The sequence below is a fragment of the Oncorhynchus clarkii genome, chromosome 24 (genome assembly GCF_045791955.1).
Source record: "Oncorhynchus clarkii lewisi isolate Uvic-CL-2024 chromosome 24, UVic_Ocla_1.0, whole genome shotgun sequence".
Taxonomy (NCBI): Eukaryota; Metazoa; Chordata; class Actinopteri; order Salmoniformes; family Salmonidae; genus Oncorhynchus; species Oncorhynchus clarkii.
In genome coordinates, this window is record NC_092170.1 from 38,414,995 (window position 1) to 38,437,494 (window position 22,500).

The window sequence follows — 22,500 nt, forward strand, 5'->3', positions numbered from 1 at the left end:
TCTCTCTCTCTCTTTCTCTCTCTTTCTCTCTGTCTCTCTCTCTCTCTCTCTCTCTCTCTCTCTCTCACTCTCTCTCTCTGTCTTTCTCTCTCTCTCTCTCTCTGTCTTTCTCTCTCTCTCTCTGTCTCTCTCTTTCTCACTCTTTCTCTCTCGGTCATATGTCCTGCAGATGATGTGGTTTGACATTTAAAATAAAATGAAATAATTACATTGATTAAACCCGAAAACAATGGAAAAGAACACAAACATCATCAACAACAACAAGAACATCAACAACAACATAGGCCTTTGATTAGGAGGACAGAGTCATTCTGTAGGAACGTCACATAGTTTTACCACCGATAGAGTAAATCATGACCAGGTTTACCCCACAGGTTCACTCATTCTATTAAATCCAGCCTTTTACTGTGGTGACATAAATCAATCCAAAACTACTTTATTGAAAAAGCTACGAATTTAACAAAAAAGTCATTGTTTGTGTTCATGTAATGTCATAAGGAATAAAGCTAGTACTTGAAGACAAAGTCATTGTTCAGATGCGTGAGATATTAGATATGTCTCTTGGGAAATATTGAATGTTTCTGGTACACATGTCTATTTTCTTCCATTTATACAGCAACATTTTACGTTCTTCCTGAAGGATGAACGTCAGGGAAGGAATATTGGTGAGACCTTGAATCTGTGAGACCTTGAATCTGTGAGACCTTGAATCTGTGAGACCTTGAATCTGTGAGACCTTGAATCTGTGAGACCTTGAATCTGTGAGACCTGGAATCTGTGAGACCTTGAATCTGTGAGACCTTGAATCTGTGAGACCTTGAATCTGTGAGACCTTGAATCTGTGAGACCTGGAATCTGTGAGACCTTGAATCTGTGAGACCTTGAATCTGTGAGACCTTGAATCTGTGAGACCTGGAATCTGTGAGACCTTGAATCTGTGAGACCTTGAATCTGTGAGACCTTGAATCTGTTGTCACAAACATAGTTTTACCTGGACCCTGTCTCTTGCCGTGTCGTCTAGGTAACCACATGCTCCTACGCGTGCTGCCGTCCGTCTACCCCAAACTGCCCCATGCCATCCATCGTCACCTAGGCAACCTGACGGCCTTGATGTCACAGCTCGAGTCACCGGAGCAACAACACCTGCTGAGGCTGATCCAGATGGTCGCCGAGCAACAGCCACAGGTATGTGTGCGATTGCTCAGTGTGTGCCTGTGTGTGTGTGTGTGTGTCATTTATATGAGCGTGTGTGTGAGTGACTTGCCTGTAACAAACCCCTGGCAAAATGGCATCCGATGCTGGAGGAATGGAGCGCATTCAGAGAACACATTAGTCATGAGAAAGTCCAGAATTCATACATGAGGATGAGGAGGGTACTGTGCTGCACTCCAGAGAGTGGGGTCTAGGATGAGGAGAGTACTGTGCTGCACTCCAGAGAGTGGGGTCTAGGATGAGGAGAGTACTGTGCTGCACTCCAGAGAGTGGGGTCTAGGATGAGGAGAGTACTGTGCTGCACTCCAGAGAGTGGGGTCTAGGATGAGGAGAGTACTGTGCTGCACTCCAGAGAGTGGGGTCTAGGATGAGGAGAGTACTGTGCTGCACTCCAGAGAGTGGGGTCTAGGATGAGGAGAGTACTGTGCTGCACTCCAGAGAGTGGGGTCTAGGATGAGGAGAGTACTGTGCTGCACTCCAGAGAGTGGGGTCTAGGATGAGGAGAGTACTGTGCTGCACTCCAGAGAGTGGGGTCTAGGATGAGGAGAGTACTGTGCTGCACTCCAGAGAGTGGGGTCTAGGATGAGGAGAGTACTGTGCTGCACTCCAGAGAGTGGGGTCTAGGATGAGGAGAGTACTGTGCTGCACTCCAGAGAGTGGGGTCTAGGATGAGGAGAGTACTGTGCTGCACTCCAGAGAGTGGGGTCTAGGATGAGGAGAGTACTGTGCTGCACTCCAGAGAGTGGGGTCTAGGATGAGGAGAGTACTGTGCTGCACTCCAGAGAGTGGGGTCTAGGATGAGGAGAGTACTGTGCTGCACTCCAGAGAGTGGGGTCTAGGATGAGGAGAGTACTGTGCTGCACTCCAGAGAGTGGGGTCTAGGATGAGGAGAGTACTGTGCTGCACTCCAGAGAGTGGGGTCTAGGATGAGGAGAGTACTGTGCTGCACTCCAGAGAGTGGGGTCTAGGATGAGGAGAGTACTGTGCTGCACTCCAGAGAGTGGGGTCTAGGATGAGGAGAGTACTGTGCTGCACTCCAGAGAGTGGGGTCTAGGATGAGGAGAGTACTGTGCTGCACTCCAGAGAGTGGGGTCTAGGATGAGGAGAGTACTGTGCTGCACTCCAGAGAGTGGGGTCTAGGATGAGGAGAGTACTGTGCTGCACTCCAGAGAGTGGGGTCTAGGATGAGGAGAGTACTGTGCTGCACTCCAGAGAGTGGGGTCTAGGATGAGGAGAGTACTGTGCTGCACTCCAGAGAGTGGGGTCTAGGATGAGGAGAGTACTGTGCTGCACTCCAGAGAGTGGGGTCTAGGATGAGGAGAGTACTGTGCTGCACTCCAGAGAGTGGGGTCTAGGATGAGGAGAGTACTGTGCTGCACTCCAGAGAGTGGGGTCTAGGATGAGGAGAGTACTGTGCTGCACTCCAGAGAGTGGGGTCTAGGATGAGGAGAGTACTGTGCTGCACTCCAGAGAGTGGGGTCTAGGATGAGGAGAGTACTGTGCTGCACTCCAGAGAGTGGGGTCTAGGATGAGGAGAGTACTGTGCTGCACTCCAGAGAGTGGGGTCTAGGATGAGGAGAGTACTGTGCTGCACTCCAGAGAGTGGGGTCTAGGATGAGGAGAGTACTGTGCTGCACTCCAGAGAGTGGGGTCTAGGATGAGGAGAGTACTGTGCTGCACTCCAGAGAGTGGGGTCTAGGATGAGGAGAGTACTGTGCTGCACTCCAGAGAGTGGGGTCTAGGATGAGGAGAGTACTGTGCTGCACTCCAGAGAGTGGGGTCTAGGATGAGGAGAGTACTGTGCTGCACTCCAGAGAGTGGGGTCTAGGATGAGGAGAGTACTGTGCTGCACTCCAGAGAGTGGGGTCTAGGATGAGGAGAGTACTGTGCTGCACTCCAGAGAGTGGGGTCTAGGATGAGGAGAGTACTGTGCTGCACTCCAGAGAGTGGGGTCTAGGATGAGGAGAGTACTGTGCTGCACTCCAGAGAGTGGGGTCTAGGATGAGGAGAGTACTGTGCTGCACTCCAGAGAGTGGGGTCTAGGATGAGGAGAGTACTGTGCTGCACTCCAGAGAGTGGGGTCTAGGATGAGGAGAGTACTGTGCTGCACTCCAGAGAGTGGGGTCTAGGATGAGGAGAGTACTGTGCTGCACTCCAGAGAGTGGGGTCTAGGATGAGGAGAGTACTGTGCTGCACTCCAGAGAGTGGGGTCTAGGATGAGGAGAGTACTGTGCTGCACTCCAGAGAGTGGGGTCTAGGATGAGGAGAGTACTGTGCTGCACTCCAGAGAGTGGGGTCTAGGATGAGGAGAGTACTGTGCTGCACTCCAGAGAGTGGGGTCTAGGATGAGGAGAGTACTGTGCTGCACTCCAGAGAGTGGGGTCTAGGATGAGGAGAGTACTGTGCTGCACTCCAGAGAGTGGGGTCTAGGATGAGGAGAGTACTGTGCTGCACTCCAGAGAGTGGGGTCTAGGATGAGGAGAGTACTGTGCTGCACTCCAGAGAGTGGGGTCTAGGATGAGGAGAGTACTGTGCTGCACTCCAGAGAGTGGGGTCTAGGATGAGGAGAGTACTGTGCTGCACTCCAGAGAGAGTAATGGAGAGTAATGGACACTAAGGGGAGACTAAGGGAGAGTAATGGACACTAACTGGAGACTACGGGAGAGTAATGGACACTAAGGGAGAGTAATGGACACTAAGGGGAGACTAAGGGAGAGTAATGGAGAGTACTGAAGACTAAGGGGAGAGTAATGGAGAGTACTGAAGACTAAGGGGAGAGTAATGGAGAGTAATGGAGAGTACTGAAGACTAAGGAGAGAGTAATGGAGAGTAATGGAGAGTACTGAAGACTAAGGAGAGAGTGCCAAGGTGGGGGCATGTTGTACCACAGTGGGGGCATGTTGTACCACAGTGGGGGCATGTTGTACCACAGTGGGGGCATGTTGTACGACAGTGGGGGCAGGTTGTACCACAGTGGGGGCATGTTGTACCACAGTGGGGGCATGTTGTACCACAGTGGGGGCAGGTTGTACCACAGTGGGGGCATGTTGTACCACAGTGGGGGCATGTTGTACCACAGTGGGGGCATGTTGTACCACAGTGGGGGCATGTTGTACCACAGTGGGGGCAGGTTGTACCACAGTGGGGGCAGGTTGTACCACAGTGGGGGCAGGTTGTACCACAGTGGGGGCATGTTGTACCACAGTGGGGGCAGGTTGTACCACAGTGGTGACATGTTGTACCACAGTGGGGGCAGGTTGTACCACAGTGGGGGCATGTTGTACCACAGTGGGGGCATGTTACACCACAGTGGGGGCAGGTTGTACCACAGTGGCGGCAGGTTGTAGGGAGAGGGTCAGAGGCCAGGGGTTGGATTCTCTTCCAGTCGCCCCATTGGTCCACAAAGAGGCGACTTGGAGTACTTGGTGTTGTCTTTCCAAGCAGTCTGAAGCCTTTTCTGCATCCAGACCCAGGTGAGTATAATTAGGGCATTGGATTCCTAAACATAGTTGAAGTACACAGAAATAAGAACAGTACACTCATCTGAAAGATGTCATCTCTCATTTAAAACATGTATATATTAATGGTATTGTGGCAGCCATATTGGAATGTTGGAGTGAAATCTGGGTGGGGGTGGTATTGGGGTGATGGTGGTGATGGTGGTATTGGGGTGATGGTGGTATTGGTGTGATGGTGGTATTGTGGTGATGATGGTTATGGTGGTATTGGGGTGATGGTGGTATTGGGGTGATGGTGGTGATGGTGGTATAGGGGTGATGGTGGTATTGTGGTGATGGTGGTATTTCGGTGATGGTGGTATTGGGGTGATGATGGTGATGGTGGTATTGGGGTGATGGTGGTATTGTGGTGATGATGGTGATGGTGGTATTGGGGTGATGGTGGTATTGGGGTGATGGTAGTATTGTGGTGATGATGGTGATGGTGGTATTGGGGTGATGGTGGTATTGGTGTGATGGTGGTATTGGGGTGATGGTGGTATTGTGGTGATGATGGTATTGGGGTGATGGTGGTATTGTGGTGATGGTGGTATTGGGGTGATGGTGGTATTGGGGTGATGGTGGTATTGGGGTGATGGTGGTATTGGTGTGATGGTGGTATTGGGGTGATGGTGGTATTGTGGTGATGATGGTATTGGGGTGATGGTGGTATTGTGGTGATGGTGGTATTGGGGTGATGGTGGTATTGGGGTGATGGTGGTATTGGGGTGATGGTGGTATTGGGGTGATGGTGGCATTGTGGTGATGATGGTGATGGTGGTATTGATGTGATGGTGGTATTGGGGTGATGGTGGTATTGTGGTGATGGTGGCATTGGGGTGATGGTGGTATTGGGGTGATGGTGGTATTGTGGTGATGATGGTATTGGGGTGATGGTGGTATTGTGGTGCTGATGGTATTGGGGTGATGGTGGTATTGGGGTGATGATGGTGATGGTGGTATTGGGGTGATGGTGGTATTGTGGTGCTGATGGTATTGGGGTGATGGTGGTATTGGGGTGATGATGGTGATGGTGGTATTGGGGTGATGGTGGTATTGGGGTGATGGTGGTATTGGGGTGATGGTGGTATTAGGGTGATGGTGGTATTTTGGTGATGGTGGTATTGGGGTGATGGTGGTATTGGGGTGATGGTGGTATTGGGGTGATGGTGGTATTGGGGGGATGGTGGTATTGGGGTGATGGTGGTATTGGGGGGATGGTGGTATTGGGGTGATGGTGGTATTGGGGTGATGGTGGTATTGGGGTGATAGTGGTCTGGCCAGGACAGGGAATGAGGTGGTAGTAAAGGGGATTGAATATAGCCAGTGAGTCTCACAGCAAGGCTGTTCATCACCCCAGGATCACCCCCTGACCCCCTGACTAAAAGACATCATGTTTCTCACCGACCAGGTAAGACAGGGGTCAGTCAGGGGTCAGTCAGAGCGACAGAGCTGGTGGAAGGGTCATAACTCTAACTCTTCAAAGACTGGTGTGTGCGTGCACTGTGTCTGTGTGTGTGTGCACTGTGTGTGTGTGCACTGTGTCTGTGTGTGTGTCTGTGTGTACACTGTGTGTGTGTGTCTGTGTGTGCACTGTGTGTGTGTGTGTGTGTGTGTGCACTGTGTGTGTGTGTGTGTCTGTGTGTGCACTGTGTGTGTGTGCACGTGTGTGTGTGTGTGTGTGTGTGTGTGTGTGTGTGTGTGTGTGTGTGTGTGTGCCTGCACTGTGTGTGTGTGTGTGCGTGCCCTGTATGTGTGTGCGTGCACTGTGTGTGTGTGTGTGTGCGTGCGTGCACTGTGTGTGTGTGTGTGTGTGTGCGTGCACTGTGTGTGTGTGTGTGTGTGTGCGTGCACTGTGTGTGTGTGTGTGTGTGTGTGTGTGCATGCACTGTGTGTGTGTGCGTGCTTGCGTGTGTCCCGTGGCGATTTTAAGGTGAAAATATTGATGGGGTAAACTCACAGTTGCGCTTCCATCAAATACAATATATTTATGACTAACCCTTCTTCTGCATGTGGTTCCATGTGTATTACAGTCTTCCATCAAACATCAACAATATTAGCTAGCCGACCTCAAAACAGATGTTAGCCACTGCTCCGTGATCCACCAACCAACCATTCGATGTGAATCCTCTTTTCCAGCTTGCTATATTTTAAAGTTTAGATGGCTAATGAGCACCGAGACGTTTTATGTCTACAGTTCCTTTATAATGCTACGTTTGAAAAGGATTTGCCAGGATATAGCTAAGCTAGTCGACATTTTTCAGCTAGCTACTCGACCTAGCTTGAAGACGTCTTGCCTGATGTCCTGTTTTAGATCTCAGTGATCTTAGGACTGCTGTCACCACCAGGCCTCTGTCTCTCTCTCCATCTCAACTCTGCTCTCTCTCTCTCCATCTCAACTCTGCTCTCTCTCTCTCTCTCCATCTCAACAATGCTCTTTCTCTTTCTCTCTCTCTCTCTCTCTCTCTCTCTCTCTCTCTCCATCTCAACAATGCTCTTTCTCTCTCTCTCCATCTCAACTCTGCTCTTTCTCTCTCTCTCTCTTCATCTCAACTCTGCTCTTTCTCTCTCTTTCTCTCTCTTTCTCTCTCTCTCTTCATCTCAAACTCTGCTCTTTCTCTCTCTTTCTCTCTCTTTCTCTCTCTCTCTTCATCTCAAACTCTGCTCTTTCTCTCTCTTTCTCTCTCCTAATCTCAACTCTGCTCTTTCTCTCTCTCCATCTCAACTCTGCTCTTTCTCTCTCTCTTTCTCTCTCCTAATCTCAACTCTGCTCTTTCTCTCTCCTAATCTCAACTCTGCTCTTTCTCTCTCCTAATCTCAACTACTACCATTCTACCAACACTTCTCTTTCTCATCCTCCTCCTCTTTTAACTTTCTGTTCTCTACTTTTCTTCCTCAGCTTAACTTTCTGTTCTCTACTCATCTTCCTCAGTTTAACTTTCTGTTCTCTACTCATCTTCCTCAGTTTAACTTTCTGTCCTCTACTCATCTTCCTCCTCTTTCTGTTCTCTTTCTCATTTTCCTCCTCTTTCTGTTCTCTACTCATCTTCCTCTTCTTTCTGCTCTCTTTTTCATCTTCCTCTTCTTTCTGTTCTCTACTCATCTTACTCCTCTTTCTGCTCTCTTTCTCATCTTCCTCTTCTTTCTGTTCTCTACTCATCTTACTCCTCTTTCTGCTCTCTTTCTCATCTTCCTCCTCTTTCTGTTCTCTACTCATCTTCCTCCTCTTTCTGCTCTCCTACTCATATTCCTCCTCTTTCTGTTCTCTACTCATCTTCCTCTTCTTTCTGCTCTCTTTTTCATCTTCCTCTTCTTTCTGTTCTCTACTCATCTTACTCCTCTTTCTGCTCTCTTTCTCATCTTCCTCCTCTTTCTGTTCTCTACTCATCTTCCTCCTCTTTCTGCTCCCTTTCTCATCTTCCTCTTCTTTCTGTTCTCTACTCATCTTCCTCCTCTTTCTGCTCTCTTTCTCATCTTCCTCCTCTTTCTGTTCTCTTTCTCATCTTCCTCCTCTTTCTGTTCTCTACTCATCTTCCTCCTCTTTCTGTTCTCTACTCATCTTCCTCCTCTTTCTGTTCTCTACTCATCTTCCTCCTCTTTCTGTTCTGGTTCTCATCTTCCTCCTCTTTCTGTTCTCTACTCATCTTCCTCCTCTTTCTGTTCTCTACTCATCTTCCTCCTCTTTCTGTTCTGTTTCTCATCTTCCTCTTCTTTCTGTTCTCTACTCATCTTCCTCCTCTTTCTGTTCTCTACTCATCTTCCTCCTCTTTCTGTTCTGTTTCTCATCTTCCTCCTCTTTCTGTTCTCTACTCATCTTCCTCCACTTTCTGTTCTCTTTCTCTTTACAGTATGTAACTGTAACAAAATGCAGGACTGCACTGTAGCCGTTATTAGGAGTACATGTTGCATGGTTTGCTAACACATAAGAAGAACATGAAAGTGTGAATTCTTAATTAAAATGTATGTAGTTCTGTACCTGTCTGTTAATGTTATGTATTATTTCATGTATTGTGTGGACCCCAGAAAGAGTAACTGCAGCTTTGGTTGTAGCTACTGGGGAACCTAATGAAATACTACATATTTCCATGACACCTTTTAGAATCTTTTCCATCTTTCAAACTCAATGCTAGTCTCTGGTTTAATCTCCCCCCTCTCCTTTCTCCCTCTCTCTTTTCTCCCTCTCTCCTTTCTCCCCCTCTCTCCCCCCTCCCTCCTTTCTCCCCCTCTCTACCCCCTCCCTCCTCTCTCCCTCCTCTCTCCCCCTCCCTCCTCTCTCCCTCCTCTCTCCCCCCTCCCTCCTCTCTTCCTCCTCTCTCCCCCCTCCCTCCTCTCTTCCTCCTCTCTACCTCCTCTCTCCCCCCTCCCTCCTCTCTTCCTCCTCTCTCCCCCTCTCTCCCCCCTCCCTCCTTTCTAACCCTCTCTCCCCCCTCCCTCCTCTCTCTCTCCTCTCTCCCCCCCTCCTCTCTTCCTCCTCTCTCCCTCCTCTCTCCCCCTCCCTCCTCTCTCCCTCCTCTCTCCCTCCTCTCTCTCCCCTCCCTACCCCCTCCCTCCTCTCTCCCTCCTCTCTCCCCCCTCCCTCCTCTCTCCCTCCTCCTTCCTCTCTCCCTCCTCTCTCCCCCTCCCTCCCCTCTCCCCCCTCCCTCCTCTCTCCCCCTCCCTCCTCTCTCCCTCCTCTCTCCCTCCCCTCTCCCCCCTCCCTCCTCTCTCCCTCCTCTCTCCCCCTCCCTCCTCTCTCCCCCTCCCTCCTCTCTCCCTCCTCTCTCCCTCCCCTCTCCCCCCTCCCTCCTCTCTCCCTCCTCTCTCCCTCCTCTCTCCCTCCCCTCTCCCCCCTCCCTCCTCTCTCCCTCCTCTCTCCCCCCTCCCTCCTCTCTCCCCTCCCTCCCTCCTCTCTCCCGCTTCCTCCTCTCTCCCCCCTCCCTCCTCTCTCCCTCCTCTCTCCCTCCTCTCTCCTTCCTCTCTCCCCCCTCCAGGTGCTGAGCCCCCTGGTGCCCTCCCTGGTTGGTTACCTAGGCGATGCCTCTCTGAACGAGACCCTACTGGCTGCGCTGGTGTACGTGTCACAGGCTAGCCCCGCCTCCATGGCCCCCTTCCTGCCCACGCTGAGGGTTGTGGGTCAGCAGTACCCAGTCCTGCTTGGACACGTGGTTAAAATACACAGAGCTGTGGGCTTGACCAGTGAGGTGAGGAGACATCAACATTTACCTTTCTTCTTCTCTCACGTTCATTTCCATTGGAGATTTTAGTAATTTAGTAGACGCTCTTATCCAGAGAGACTTACAGTTAGTGTATTGATCTTCAGACAGCTAGGTGGGACAACTACGTATCACAGGCAGAGTAAGTACACTTTGTCTTAATAAAGTAGTTATCAGCAAAGTCAGAGCTTTTTAGAGGGGGATGATTTATGATACTCTGTGAAGAGTTAGGGTTTCAGGTGCTTCGGAAGATGGGGAGGGACTCTGCTGTCCTAGCTTCAGGGGGAAGATGGGAAGGGACTCTGCTGTCCTAGCTTCAGGGGGAAGATGGACAGGGACTCTGCTGTCCTAGCTTCAGGGGGAAGATGGACAGGGACTCTGCTGTCCTAGCTTCAGGGAGAAGATGGACAGGGACTCTGCTGCCCTAGCTTCAGGGGGAAGATGGGGAGGGACTCTGTTGTCCTAGCTTCAGGGGGAAGATGGGGAGGGACTCTGCTGTCCTAGCTTCAGGGGGAAGATGGGGAGGGACTCTGCTGCCCTAGCTTCAGGGAGAAGATGGACAGGGACTCTGCTGCCCTAGCTTCAGGGGGAAGATGGGGAGGGACTCTGTTGTCCTAGCTTCAGGGGGAAGATGGGGAGGGACTCTGCTGTCCTAGCTTCAGGGTGAAGATCGGGAGGGACTCTGCTGTCCTAGCTTCAGGGGGAAGATGGGGAGGGACTCTGCTGTCCTAGATTCTGGGAGAAGATGGGCAGGGACTCTGCTGTCCTAGCTTCAGGGGGAAGATGGGGAGGGACTCTGCTGTCCTAGCTTCAGGAGGAAGCTGGTTCCACCATTGGGATGCCAGGACAGAGAAGAGCTTGGACTGGGCTGAGCGGGAGCTGCCCTCCTGTAATGGTGGGAGAGCCAATAGACCAGACGTGGCAGAACGGAGTGCTCGGGTTGTGGTGTAGGGTTTGAGCGTAGCCTGAAAGTAGGGAGGGGCAGTTTCTCTTGCTGTTCCGTAAATAAGCACCATGGTCTTGTAGTGGATACGAGCTTCGACTTGAAGCCAGTGGAGTGTGAGGAGGAGTGGGTGACATGAGAGAACATGGGAATTGTGAACACCAGGCAGGTGCAGAGTTCTGGATAAGTTGCAGGGGTTTGATGGCACAAGCAGGGAGCCAAGCTAACAGTGAGTTGCAGTAGTCCAGACGGGAGAGGACAAGTGCCTGGATTAGGACCTGCGCCGCTTCCTGTGTGAGGTAGGGTCGTACTCTACGGATGTGCCTCTTCCTGTGTGAGGTAGGGTCGTACTCTACGGATGTGCCTCTTCCTATGTGAGGTAGGGTCGTACTCTATAGATGTTGTAGAGCATGGACCTGCAAGAGCAAGTTACTGCTTTGATGTTTGCAGAGAATGACAGGGTGTTGTCCAGGGTCATGGATGGAGAGGTCTTTGAGCGGGCAGGCCTTCCCCCAGGAGGAAGAGCAGCTCCGTCTTGTCCAGGTTGAGCTTGAGGTGGTGGGCCGATATCCAAGCTGAGATATCTATCAGACACGCAGAGATGCGTGTCACCAACTGCTTGTCAGAAGGGGGGAAGGAGAAAAGTAGTTGAGTGTCATACGCATAGCAACGATAGGAGAGACCATGTGAGGATATGACAGAGCTGAGTGACTTGGTGTATAGAGAGAAGAGGAGACGGCCAAAAACCAAGCCCTGGGGTACACCAGTAGTGAGAGTACGTTGTGCAGATACAGATCCTCTCCACGTCACCTGGTAGGAGGGGCCTGCCAGGTAGGATGCAATCCAAGAGTGTGCAGAGTCTGAGACACCCAGCCCTGAGAGGGTGGAGAGGAGGATCTGACAGAGCCTGGGACGCCCAGCCCTGAGAGAATGGAGAGGAGGATCTGATAGAGCGTGAGACTCCCAGCCCTGAGAGGATGGAGAAGAGGACCTGACAGAGCCTGAGACACCCAGCCCTGAGAGGATGGAGAGGAGGACCTGACAGAGCCTGAGACACCCAGCCCTGAGAGGGTGGAGAGGAGGATCTGAAAGAGCCTGAGACACCCAGCCCTGAGAGGATGGAGAGGAGGACCTGACAGAGCCTGAGACACCCAGCCCTGAGAGGATGGAGAGGAGGACATGACAGAGCCTGAGACACCCAGCCCTGAGAGGGTGGAGGGAGGACCTGACAGAGCCTGAGACACCCAGCCCTGAGAGGATGGAGAGGAGGACCTGACAGAGCCTGAGACTTGCACCACTGAGAGGGTGGCGAGGAGGACCTGGCAGAGCCTGAGACGCCCAGCCCTGAGAAGATGGAGAGGAGGACCTGACAGAGCCTGAGACTTGCACCACTGAGAGTGTGGCGAGGAAGATCTCATGTCTCTCTCCTCCTCTTTTTAAAATTGTATTTAACCTTTATTTAACTAGGCAAGTCAGTTAAGAATAAATTCTTATTTACAATGACGGCCTACCCCAGGACAAACACTAACCCAGACGAAGCTGGGCCAATTGTGCGCCGCCCTATGGGACGACTCCCAATCACGGGCGGTTGTGATACAGCCTGGAATCAAACCAGGGTCTGTAGTGACGCTTCTAGCACTGAGATGCAGTGCCTTAGACCTTTGCGCCACTCGGGAGCCCAGAAACCGAGATCCCAGAAACCGAGATCCCACAAACAGAGATCCCACAAACAGAGATCCCACAAACAGAGATCCCACAAACAGAGATCCCACAAACCGAGCGCCCACAAACCGAGCGCCCACAAACAGAGATCCCAAAAACAGAGATCCCACAAACAGAGATCCTTCAAACAGAGATCCCACAAACCGAAATCCCACAAACAGAGATCCCACAAACCGAGCGCCCACAAACAGAGATCCCACAAACCGAGCGCCCACAAACAGAGATCCCACAAACAGATCGCCCAATATCTCCCTCTTCTGTCAGTACCTTTTCTCTTTCTCTGTCTCTGTGTCTGTCTCTGTCTCTGTCTCTGTCTCTGTCTCTCTCTCTCTCTCTGTCTCTGTCTCTGTCTCTGTCTCTGTCTCTGTCTCTGTCTCTGTCTCTGTCTCTGTCTCTGTCTCTGTCTCTCTCTCTCTCTCTCTCTCTCTCTCTGTCTCTGTCTCTGTATCTGTCTCTCTCTCTCTCTCTGTCTATGTCTCTGTCTCTGTCTCGGTCTCTTTCTGTCTCTTTCTCTTGTCTTGCATTCCATTTATCTCCTCTTCCTCTCTCTCTCTCTCTCCCCTCCTCTCTCATTCCCCCTTTCCCATGTCATTGTCCACTTTTATCTCTTGATCAGTGCTGGGTAGTGTGACGGTGTTGACTCAGACTCAGACCGGAACTCACTGTGCCAGTATCAATTAGTCAGCCTGGCTAGGTCCGTCCACACACACTTGTCATGAACCGCTGTCGGTCACCTGCCAATCAAAACACAGGGACACAGTGAAAACCATCCTTACATTCCTCATTCCCAATCGTCATTAGCCTGAGCTTTAACGTGAACCTAATCCTCCTCATCTAAAGCTTAGGGTGACATTGACAATAAACACTCAGTAAACAGGCCCATAGTTGCTGCCTAGTCAACAGGCCCATAGTTGCTGCCTAGTCAACAGGCCCATAGTTGCTGCCTAGTCAACAGGCCCATAGTTGCTGCCTAGTAAACAGGCCCATAGTTGCTGCCTAGTAAACAGGCCCATAGTTGCTGCCTAGTCAACAGGCCCATAGTTGCTGCCTAGTAAACAGGCCCATAGTTGCTGCCTAGTCAACAGGCCCATAGTTGCTGCCTAGTCAACAGGCCCATAGTTGCTGCCTAGTAAACAGGCCCATAGTTGCTGCCTAGTCAACAGGCTCATAGCTGCTGCCTAGTAAACAGGCCCATAGTTGCTCCCTAGTAAACAGGCCCATAGTTGCTCCCTAGTAAACAGGCTCATAGTTGCTCCCTAGTCAACAGGCTCATAGCTGCTGCCTAGTCAACAGGCCCATAGCTGCTGCCTAGTCAACAGGCCCATAGTTGCTGCCTAGTCAACAGGCTCATAGCTGCTGCCTAGTCATCAGGCCCATAGTTGCTGCCTAGTAAACAGGCTCATAGCTGCTGCCTAGTCAACAGGCCCATAGCTGCTGCCTAGTCAACAGGCTCATAGTTGCTGCCTAGTAAACAGGCCCATAGTTGCTGCCTAGTAAACAGGCTCATAGCTGCTGCCTAGTCAACAGGCCCATAGCTGCTGCCTAGTCAACAGGCTCATAGCTGCTGCCTAGTAAACAGGCCCATAGTTGCTGCCTAGTCAACAGGCCCATAGCTGCTGCCTAGTAAACAGGCCCATAGTTGCTGCCTAGTAAACAGGCCCATAGTTGCTCCCTAGTAAACAGGCTCATAGTTGCTGCCTATTCAACAGGCCCATAGTTGCTGCCTAGTCAACAGGCCCATAGCTGCATGCCTGTATAGTTATGCTTGGAACCACAGAATCAAATCTGTCACAGCAGTTTATTTAGCTTCTTAATCACAGTATGTTCTAGCATCACGTCATCTCACATGCGTGGGCCAACGCTAACACGCGTCGGTAACACGCTAAGTCCTCTGTATGCCCGTGTGTGTAAGAGCTGCATGCTTCTCCAGCCCTCCATGTGGTCTCATTCAGTGGAAGTGTTTGTTCAGGTGAACATTTTCTTCTAGGGTCAAGGCCTGGAACAGTTCTGCAGAGACTGTTAATGGACATGATAGTCTATTGAGATGATTAGTGAATGTGTCCTTCTGAAGGATCACTGAGAGGAGATGATTAGTGAATGTGTCCTTCTGAAGGATCACTGAGAGGAGATGATTAGTGAATGTGTCCTTCTGAAGGATCACTGAGAGGAGATTATTAGGGAATGTGTCCTTCTGAAGGATCACTGAGAGGAGATGTTTAGTGAATGTGTCCTTCTGAAGGATCACTGAGAGGAGATGTTTAGCGAATGTGTCCTTCTGAAGGATCACTGAGAGGAGAGGCATGTCCCAGCCTGTCCTATTGTCATCCCAAAGAGGTTAGCACCAGGGGTTCAACTAGGGTTGAGCCATGCTCACAGTCATCTGCCATTGTTTCTCCACACTTTCCTCTCGTCCCATGTCCACATCCACACCCTGACTCAACCCTAACCCTAGATTCATGTCAACACCCTGACTCAACCCTAACCCTAGATTCATGTCTACACCCTGACTCAATACTAGCCATAACCTTAACCCTAGATTCATGTCTACACCCTGACTCAACCCTAACCCTAGCTTCATGTCTACACCCTGACTCAACCCTAACCCTAGCTTCATGTCTACACCCTGACTCAACACTAACCCTAGATTCATGTCTACACCCTGACTCAACCCTAACCCTAGATTCATGTCTACACCCTGACTCAACACTAACCCTAGATTCATGTCTACACCCTGACTCAACACTAACCCTAGATTCATGTCTACACCCTGACTCAACACTAGCCATAACCCTAACACTAATTTTGGTTTATCATACTTTAAACATACTTTGTTTTGGGGACCTGTAAGGTGCTGGAAAAGGAGTCCGGCTCTGGGTATCTCCGGTAGCTCCGGCTCAATTTAACCACTGGTCAATAGTGAGTCACACTTCACCCTCATAGTTGACGTCTGGCGAGCGTTCTGGTACAAAATGTCCTCCTGCAGGTGGAGGTCGGTGTTACACATGTTGAAACCGATTTGTGCTGAGGTCACCAGTCCATTCCTCACAATGATAAAACCTGAGTGATTGATGGAGAGAGAGACACAGTGCCTAGTGATTATATGACTTCCAACACTGTGTTACGAGGACATAGGTATGTTGTAGCCCTCTGTGTGCTTTTGGAATGACTCTCTGCTCTCCTGTTTTAAAAGACACTTGAGAGGGGAAAAGCTTAGAACTACAGCTAGTGATCTACCCCTCACACCCTGTCCTGGTTCTCCTGTAACACCCCTCTCTCCAGCCTCCTCTCTCCTTCCTCACTTCTCTCCCTCAACAAACTAGCTCCAGCCTCCTCTCTCCTTCCTCCCTTCTCTCCTTCAACAAACTAGCTCCAGCCTCCTCTCACCTTCCTCCCTTCTCTCCCTCAACAAACTAGCTCCAGCCTCCTCTCTCCTTCCTCCCTTCTCTCCTTCAACAAACTAGCTCCAGCCTCCTCTCTCCTTCCTCCCTTCTCTCCTTCAACAAACTAGCTCCAGCCTCCTCTCTCCTTCCTCCCTTCTCTCCTTCAATAAACTAGCTCCAGCCTCCTCTCTCCTTGCTCCCTTCTCTCCTTCAACAAACTAGCTCCAGCCTCCTCTCTCTATCCTTCCCTCTCTCCCTCAACAAACTAGCTCCAGCCTCCTCTCTCTATCCTTCCCTTCTCTCCTTCAACAAACTAGCTCCAGCCTCCTCTCTCTATCCTTCCCTTCTCTCCTTCAACAAACTAGCTCCAGCCTCCTCTCTCTATCCTTCCCTCTCTCCCTCAACAAACTAGCTCCAGCCTCCTCTCTCTATCCTTCCCTCTCTCCCTCAACAAACTTGCTCCAGCCTCCTCTCTCTATCCTTCCTTTCTCTCCTTCAACAAACTAGCTCCAACCTCCTATCTCCTTCCTCCCTTCTCTCCTTCAACAAACTAGCTCCAGCCTCCTCTCTCCTTCCGCCCTTCTCTCCTTCAACAAACTAGCTCCAGCCTCCTCTCTCCTTGCTCCCTTCTCTCCTTCAACAAACTAGCTCCAGCCTCCTCTCTCTATCCTTCCCTCTCTCCCTCAACAAACTAGCTCCAGCCTCCTCTCTCTATCCTTCCCTTCTCTCCTTCAACAAACTAGCTCCAGCCTCCTCTCTCTATCCTTCCCTCTCTCCCTCTCTATCTCAACAAACTAGCTGGTGTGTTTGATTATTCATTGTCATTGTTTCCCTAGAAGTTATGGAAAGGCAAAGCCCCACTGTGGGGTTTGACAGGATAAATGCGGATTCTCAGCAGGATTCTACTCTTTCCGGGACACACACTTACACACGCAAACATACACACACATACACTCACGCAAACACACGCTTCCCAGGAGAGGCAGAACGATTTGGCCTGTCAGCTTCAATCACTCCTCTGTTATTGTTCCGACACTACTCCAAAACCTATCCGCTCCAGCAGTAGTGTGTGTGTGTGTGTGTGTGTGTGTGTGTGTGTGTGTGTGTGTGTGTGTGTGTGTGTGTGTGTGTGTGCGTGCGTGTGCGCGTGCGTGCGTGCGTGCGTGTGTGTGTGTGTGTGTCTGTTGAATGTTTCTGGGCAGTAGATATGTGTGATGTTCCAGTTAGGAGCCAGAGAAGGTTTTGAATAAAGCAACCTGTTTTACTTCCTCCTTTTCTGTATGTTCTGTCTCCCTGCCTCCTGATTGGACCAGCACACGGATTCCTCTGCTGATGAGATCTGGTACAAAATGTCCTCCACTCTCTTAATGTAACAAGCCACCTGGTCCCACTAAAGTCCCAGAAGTGTGTGTGTGTGTGTGTGTGTGTGTGTGTGTGTGTGTGTGTGCCTGCTGAATCCGACACTGAATCTGATATTCCCGCTTTCCTCCCTTCACCGAGTGGATCTCAGGAAAACTGGGCATTCCTCTGAATCTCCTACTTCTCTCTAAAATGGCCACCAGGATGCGTTTACGTTTGTTTATGAGGGTGTGTGTGTGTGACCACTGGCATGTAGCCTCTCGCCGGGGGTAGAGGGTAATTACCTCATTTAAAGGGATGATTACAGGGATATGGGGATGGTTGTGCTCTTTGAAGGTGAGCCAGATTGACAGAGATGGGTTGACTGGGAGCTAGTGGATGTTGTGCAATAGCAGGAAGAATGAATGGTGTGCGTGCATTTCAGTGTGTTAACAGGAGTGGGGCACAGGGTACTACTCCCTTACCATCAACCAGTAGGCCTTAGTGGAGACGTTTCCCAGAATCACTGCTTGTTTTACCCTTGGTAAGAGAGTGAGGAAAGACAGGACACTGCTTTGGGGGCCAGTTGACAGTTGAAAGCCTTGTGGAAGGGATGATTTCATAAAAATAATAAAACAGAATCATTTCTTGGTAGCCGCCATATTTTAGTGGTGTGTGTGTGTGTGTATGTGTGTGTGTGTGCCTGCATGTGCGTATGTTTATGTTACGTGTGTATGTGTGTTGTGTGTGTGCGTTTATATGTGTGTGTGTGTTTGAGAAAGTCAGAGGGGAGCCCTCACACCCCATGGCTCGCACACACATAAAGTCATGACATATTGTTCTTTAATTTCCGGCAATTGTCGTTAAACAGGTTTAAACGGCCACTTATTAAGAGACTGCTACCTCTTCACACCCTGTCCTGGTGTCACCTACTCTAACCCCAGTCACACTATCCAGCCTCCTCCCCTTCCTTCCTTCCTTCCTTCCTTCCTTCCTTCCTTCCTTCCTTCCTTCCTTCCTTCCTTCTGTACCTCAACAAACCTTCCAGCCTCTTCGCTCTCCTCTTCTGTCCAACATCCTATTTCTCTCCTCTCCTTCTCTTCTCTCATTCTCTCCTATCTTCATTTCCTCTCGTTCTCTCCCCTCCTCTCCTTCTCATCACGTTCTCTACTCTCCTTGTATCCTTTACTTCTCTCCTCTTTTCTTTCCTCTCCTTCTCTACTCTCCTTCTCTCCTCTCCTCCAGCGTCTCCTTCTCTCCCCTCATCCCCACCTCCACACCTTCTCTCCTTGTCAAGGGATGACGCTGGAGAGGAGAAACAAGTACGGGGAGTCAAACATTTAATGGACGTTGAACGAGACAGGAGCAGCGTCAGCACACAGACAAAGTACAATCAATTCAGCATCGGGGAACTGACAAATAGAGGGGAGGTAATAAACAGGTGATTGAGTGAGTCCAGGTGAGTCCAATATCGCTGATGCACCTTGACGAGGGAAGGCAGGTGTGCCTAAATGATGGTGGCAGAAGTGTGTAATGCAGGGTAGCCTGGCGCCCTCGAGCGCCAGGGGGGAAGAGTGGGAGCAGGCGTGACAGTATCCCCCCCCCACCCCTCTAGGGGTGCCACCCGAGCCTGACGATCCGGCTGAGGCAAGAACGCCTGTCGATCCAGCTGCGGCGAGGGAGCCCGATGATCCGGTTGAGCATGACGTGGAATGGAAAACCTGCCAAGCCATCCGAGGCAAGGAAACCTCTCGAGCCAGCTAGGCCCTGGAAGCATTCTGTCAAGGGATGACGCTGGAGAGGAGAAACAAGTACGGTGTCATGACGTTGGCCTGGGGGTAGGTTTATGACAGTCATAAATACCTCTCCCCCCCTTTTTTCCTCTCTCTACCCTACTGAGGTTACATTTGCAAAACCCTTGGTTAACATAGAGATTCTGGGAACATCAGAAGGTGGGGGTAAATTAACTATATTCTGGTAATCCGACCAATTGAACATATGCGGTGGTACTTAATGAATATGATGTCAGTTCTGTTGTCATCTGAGACATTTTCATCAATGATAAGATGACAAACTCTACAGTGGAAAGTCTACACATCAGAGATATCGGATTCACATGGAATTGTTGTTCAATTTAAATGTTTAAATATGAAATTATTCGTGATGGGATGAAATGTGATTTTAGCTTCTAAAATGTGAGATTTGGGTTTTCATAAGGTTAGGGCTCTGCTTAATCAGTGGCCCGCCCCTGTGAAGGCACATGGGCTATAAAACTTTTCAAACACGCCCTCCTCTCCCTTCCTATATAAAGCCTTGACGACAATATACTAACCTCCTGTACTGAGGATGTGAGGACGACGGTCCGATGTCAGAATTGTTCAGATAATAACAGAACGAAGCCAACATCAGCGTGTGCTTTGGTTGCGAATGGTATGAACTTTGAACTCTTATTCACTACAGAAGTGATACCTCTTAGCCATTGAGTTAGCAACAGCAGTTGAAAACGAGGGTTAGGAAGGAATAGACAGAGTATCCCGTCTATCACACAACAACGTTACTAAAACGTACCAATTGACCACCAGAGACATCCTTCAAAGGACAAAGGACTTGGTTTGGCAACACGGCCTTCCATCTACCACCAACCTACCGAAGCGCAGCTCAGAGTAAATATTTATTGCATTTTCCTTTTCCAAATGGCCGGTAATTTAGAATGCATAAGATACTGTATTTACGATAGCACAGCTTCTTCCCTGTGTTCCTCAGTCTTCCCGCTCTTTCACTCAAACCCAGCCCCTTTTCTTTGTGTAACCAGCTGTCATATCTGTTCCGCCAGCTAGGGACGTTTTCCTTTATGACGTAATTTGTAATCAAGTTATGATTAATTAGGTGTATATGTAATTCTGTGTGATTAGTTAGGTATTTAGTAAATTAATAAATAAACCCAATTTTACATTGCTGATTCAACTTATTAGCCAGGGTTTGTGCAGATAACCAATAATTTACAACTTTCAGATGAGACTGAATTAAGGTGACGATTAATATTGACTGCTATTGATGTAAAATATTACTAGGTCTTTAAGAGTTTATTCGGAAGATAACAGCTCTATAAATATTATTTTGTGGTGCCCCGACTCTCTAGTTAATTAAATGTACATGATTAGCTCAATCAGGTAATATTAATTACGGAGAAATGATTTTATAGAATAGGATGTCATATCACTTAATCTGGCATAGCCAAAGACACGACAATGGGGAGTCAAACATTTAATGGGGAACGGACATAGAACGAGACAGCAACAGCGTTAGCACACGGGTAACACACACAAAGTACAATCAATGCAGCATCGGGGAACTGACAAATAGAGGGGAGGTAATAAACAGGTGATTGAGTGAGTCCAGGTGTCCAAAATCGCTGATGCACGTGACGAGGGAAGGCAGGCGTGCGTAAATGATGGCACTCTCCTTCCATCCTCTCCTCCTCTCCTCTCCGTGCCTATCCTCTCCTTCTCTCCTCTCTTCTCCTCTCCTCTCCTTATCTCCCCTACTCTCCTCTCCTTCTCTCCTCTCCTTCTCTCCCCTCGTCTCTTTCTCTTTCTCAAATATTATACACATATTATACAATATATACACATATTGTACTATATTAACTACATTTTCTCTGTAATTGTCCATATCTATGTCTAGCCTACATACAGCCTACATACAGCCTACATACAGCCTACATACAGCCTACATACAATCTACATACAGCCTACACACAATCTACATACAGCCTACATACAATCTACATACAGCCTACATACAGCCTACATACAGCCTACATACAATCTACATACAGCCTACATACAATCTACATACAATCTACATACAGTTGCCTAGCCGCTGCTTACCAAACATGTTCCAAACCCCCATAAAAGTGTGTGTGTGTGTGTGTGTGTGTGTGTGTGTGTGTGTGTGTGTGTGTGTGTGTGTGTGTGTGTGTGTGTGTGTGTGTGTGTGTGTGTGTGTGTGTGTGTGTGTGTGTGTGTGTGTAGGGCTGTGTGAGGTGTGTGTGTGTGAATGAGACTCTAAAACACTTTAACAGCCTATTAGCCTGCTGGGTAGCAGCCAGCACTACGCTCCACTGACTTTGCTAATTACTGTCGACACTTTGAAAGAGGGACATAAAATGACCTGCCTGTTAAATGTGGTATGTTGTGTACTGTAATATACTAAAGAAGGCTAGCACTGTATTAGTGGAACAGGGCATGTAGTGATGGAAATGTTTCAGATACCAGCAGATGGAGGTTTTAACTGTTTCCTGTAGTGTGGTCAGGGACCGGCAACTCACATGTATATATATAAACATCCATACACTACTGGTCAAAAGTTTTAGAGTGGCTCAGTGATCTAAGGCATTGCATCGCAGTGCTATCTGTGCCACTAGAGATTCTGGATTTGAGTCCAGGCTCTGTTGCAGCCAGCCGCGACAGGGAGAACCATGGGGCGGCGCACAGTGTGACTCCAGCCCTGGAGTTTGGTATTCCTCCACTGGTATGTCATCCAGCCCTGGAGTTTGGTATTCCTCCACTGGTATGTCATCCAGCCCTGGAGTTTGGTATTCCTCCACTGGTATGTCATCCAGCCCTGGAGTTTGGTATTCCTCCACTGGTATGTCATCCAGCCCTGGAGTTTGGTATTCCTCCACTGGTATGTCATCCAGCCCTAGTTTGGTATTCCTCCAGGCTCCAGCCCTTATTCCTCCATTGTCATCAGCCCTGGAATTTGGTATTCCTCCAGTTCTTCCTCCACTGGTATGTCATGTCTTTTTAATTGCTGTACAGATGTTAATTTTACATTTTTAATAGGAAAAAAAATCCATACAATTAGCTTAGGTTCGTTTTTGGTAGAATTTCTATGTTGAAGATTGAACATTCGTTTTTTTTTATTTTTCCCTCATATTCCATCTAGTTCGCTTTATCTTTTACAATATATTACACTGGATCTTTCTAGAATAAGTTCCTCCATTTCTTTTTGTGTTTTTCTGATTCTGGGCCTCTATAGTACAGTTTTTATCGCTGTCTATCTGTACAATTAGACCTTCTATTTCCTTTGTTAATATGGACTCTTTTGACCTAAATGTCTTTTGTTTTATAGATGAGTACTGAATTACATGGCCTCTAAAGGCACATTTAAAAGTGTTCCCTGTCAATAAGGGGATCTGCTGTACCTGTTAT

At 49.2% G+C, this 22,500-nt stretch overlaps 1 protein-coding gene across 1 annotated transcript in view; it reads left to right on the top strand.

Moving 5' to 3' along the window:
- Positions 1-22,500, top strand: part of LOC139382846 (ventricular zone-expressed PH domain-containing protein-like) — a 107,516-nt gene that overhangs the window by 81,156 nt on the left and 3,860 nt on the right. Inside the window, exons 5-6 of the mRNA XM_071127083.1 lie at positions 1,022-1,185; positions 9,680-9,889. Coding sequence (XP_070983184.1) covers positions 1,022-1,185; positions 9,680-9,889 — 374 coding nt within the window. The remainder of the gene's footprint in view (positions 1-1,021; positions 1,186-9,679; positions 9,890-22,500) is intronic.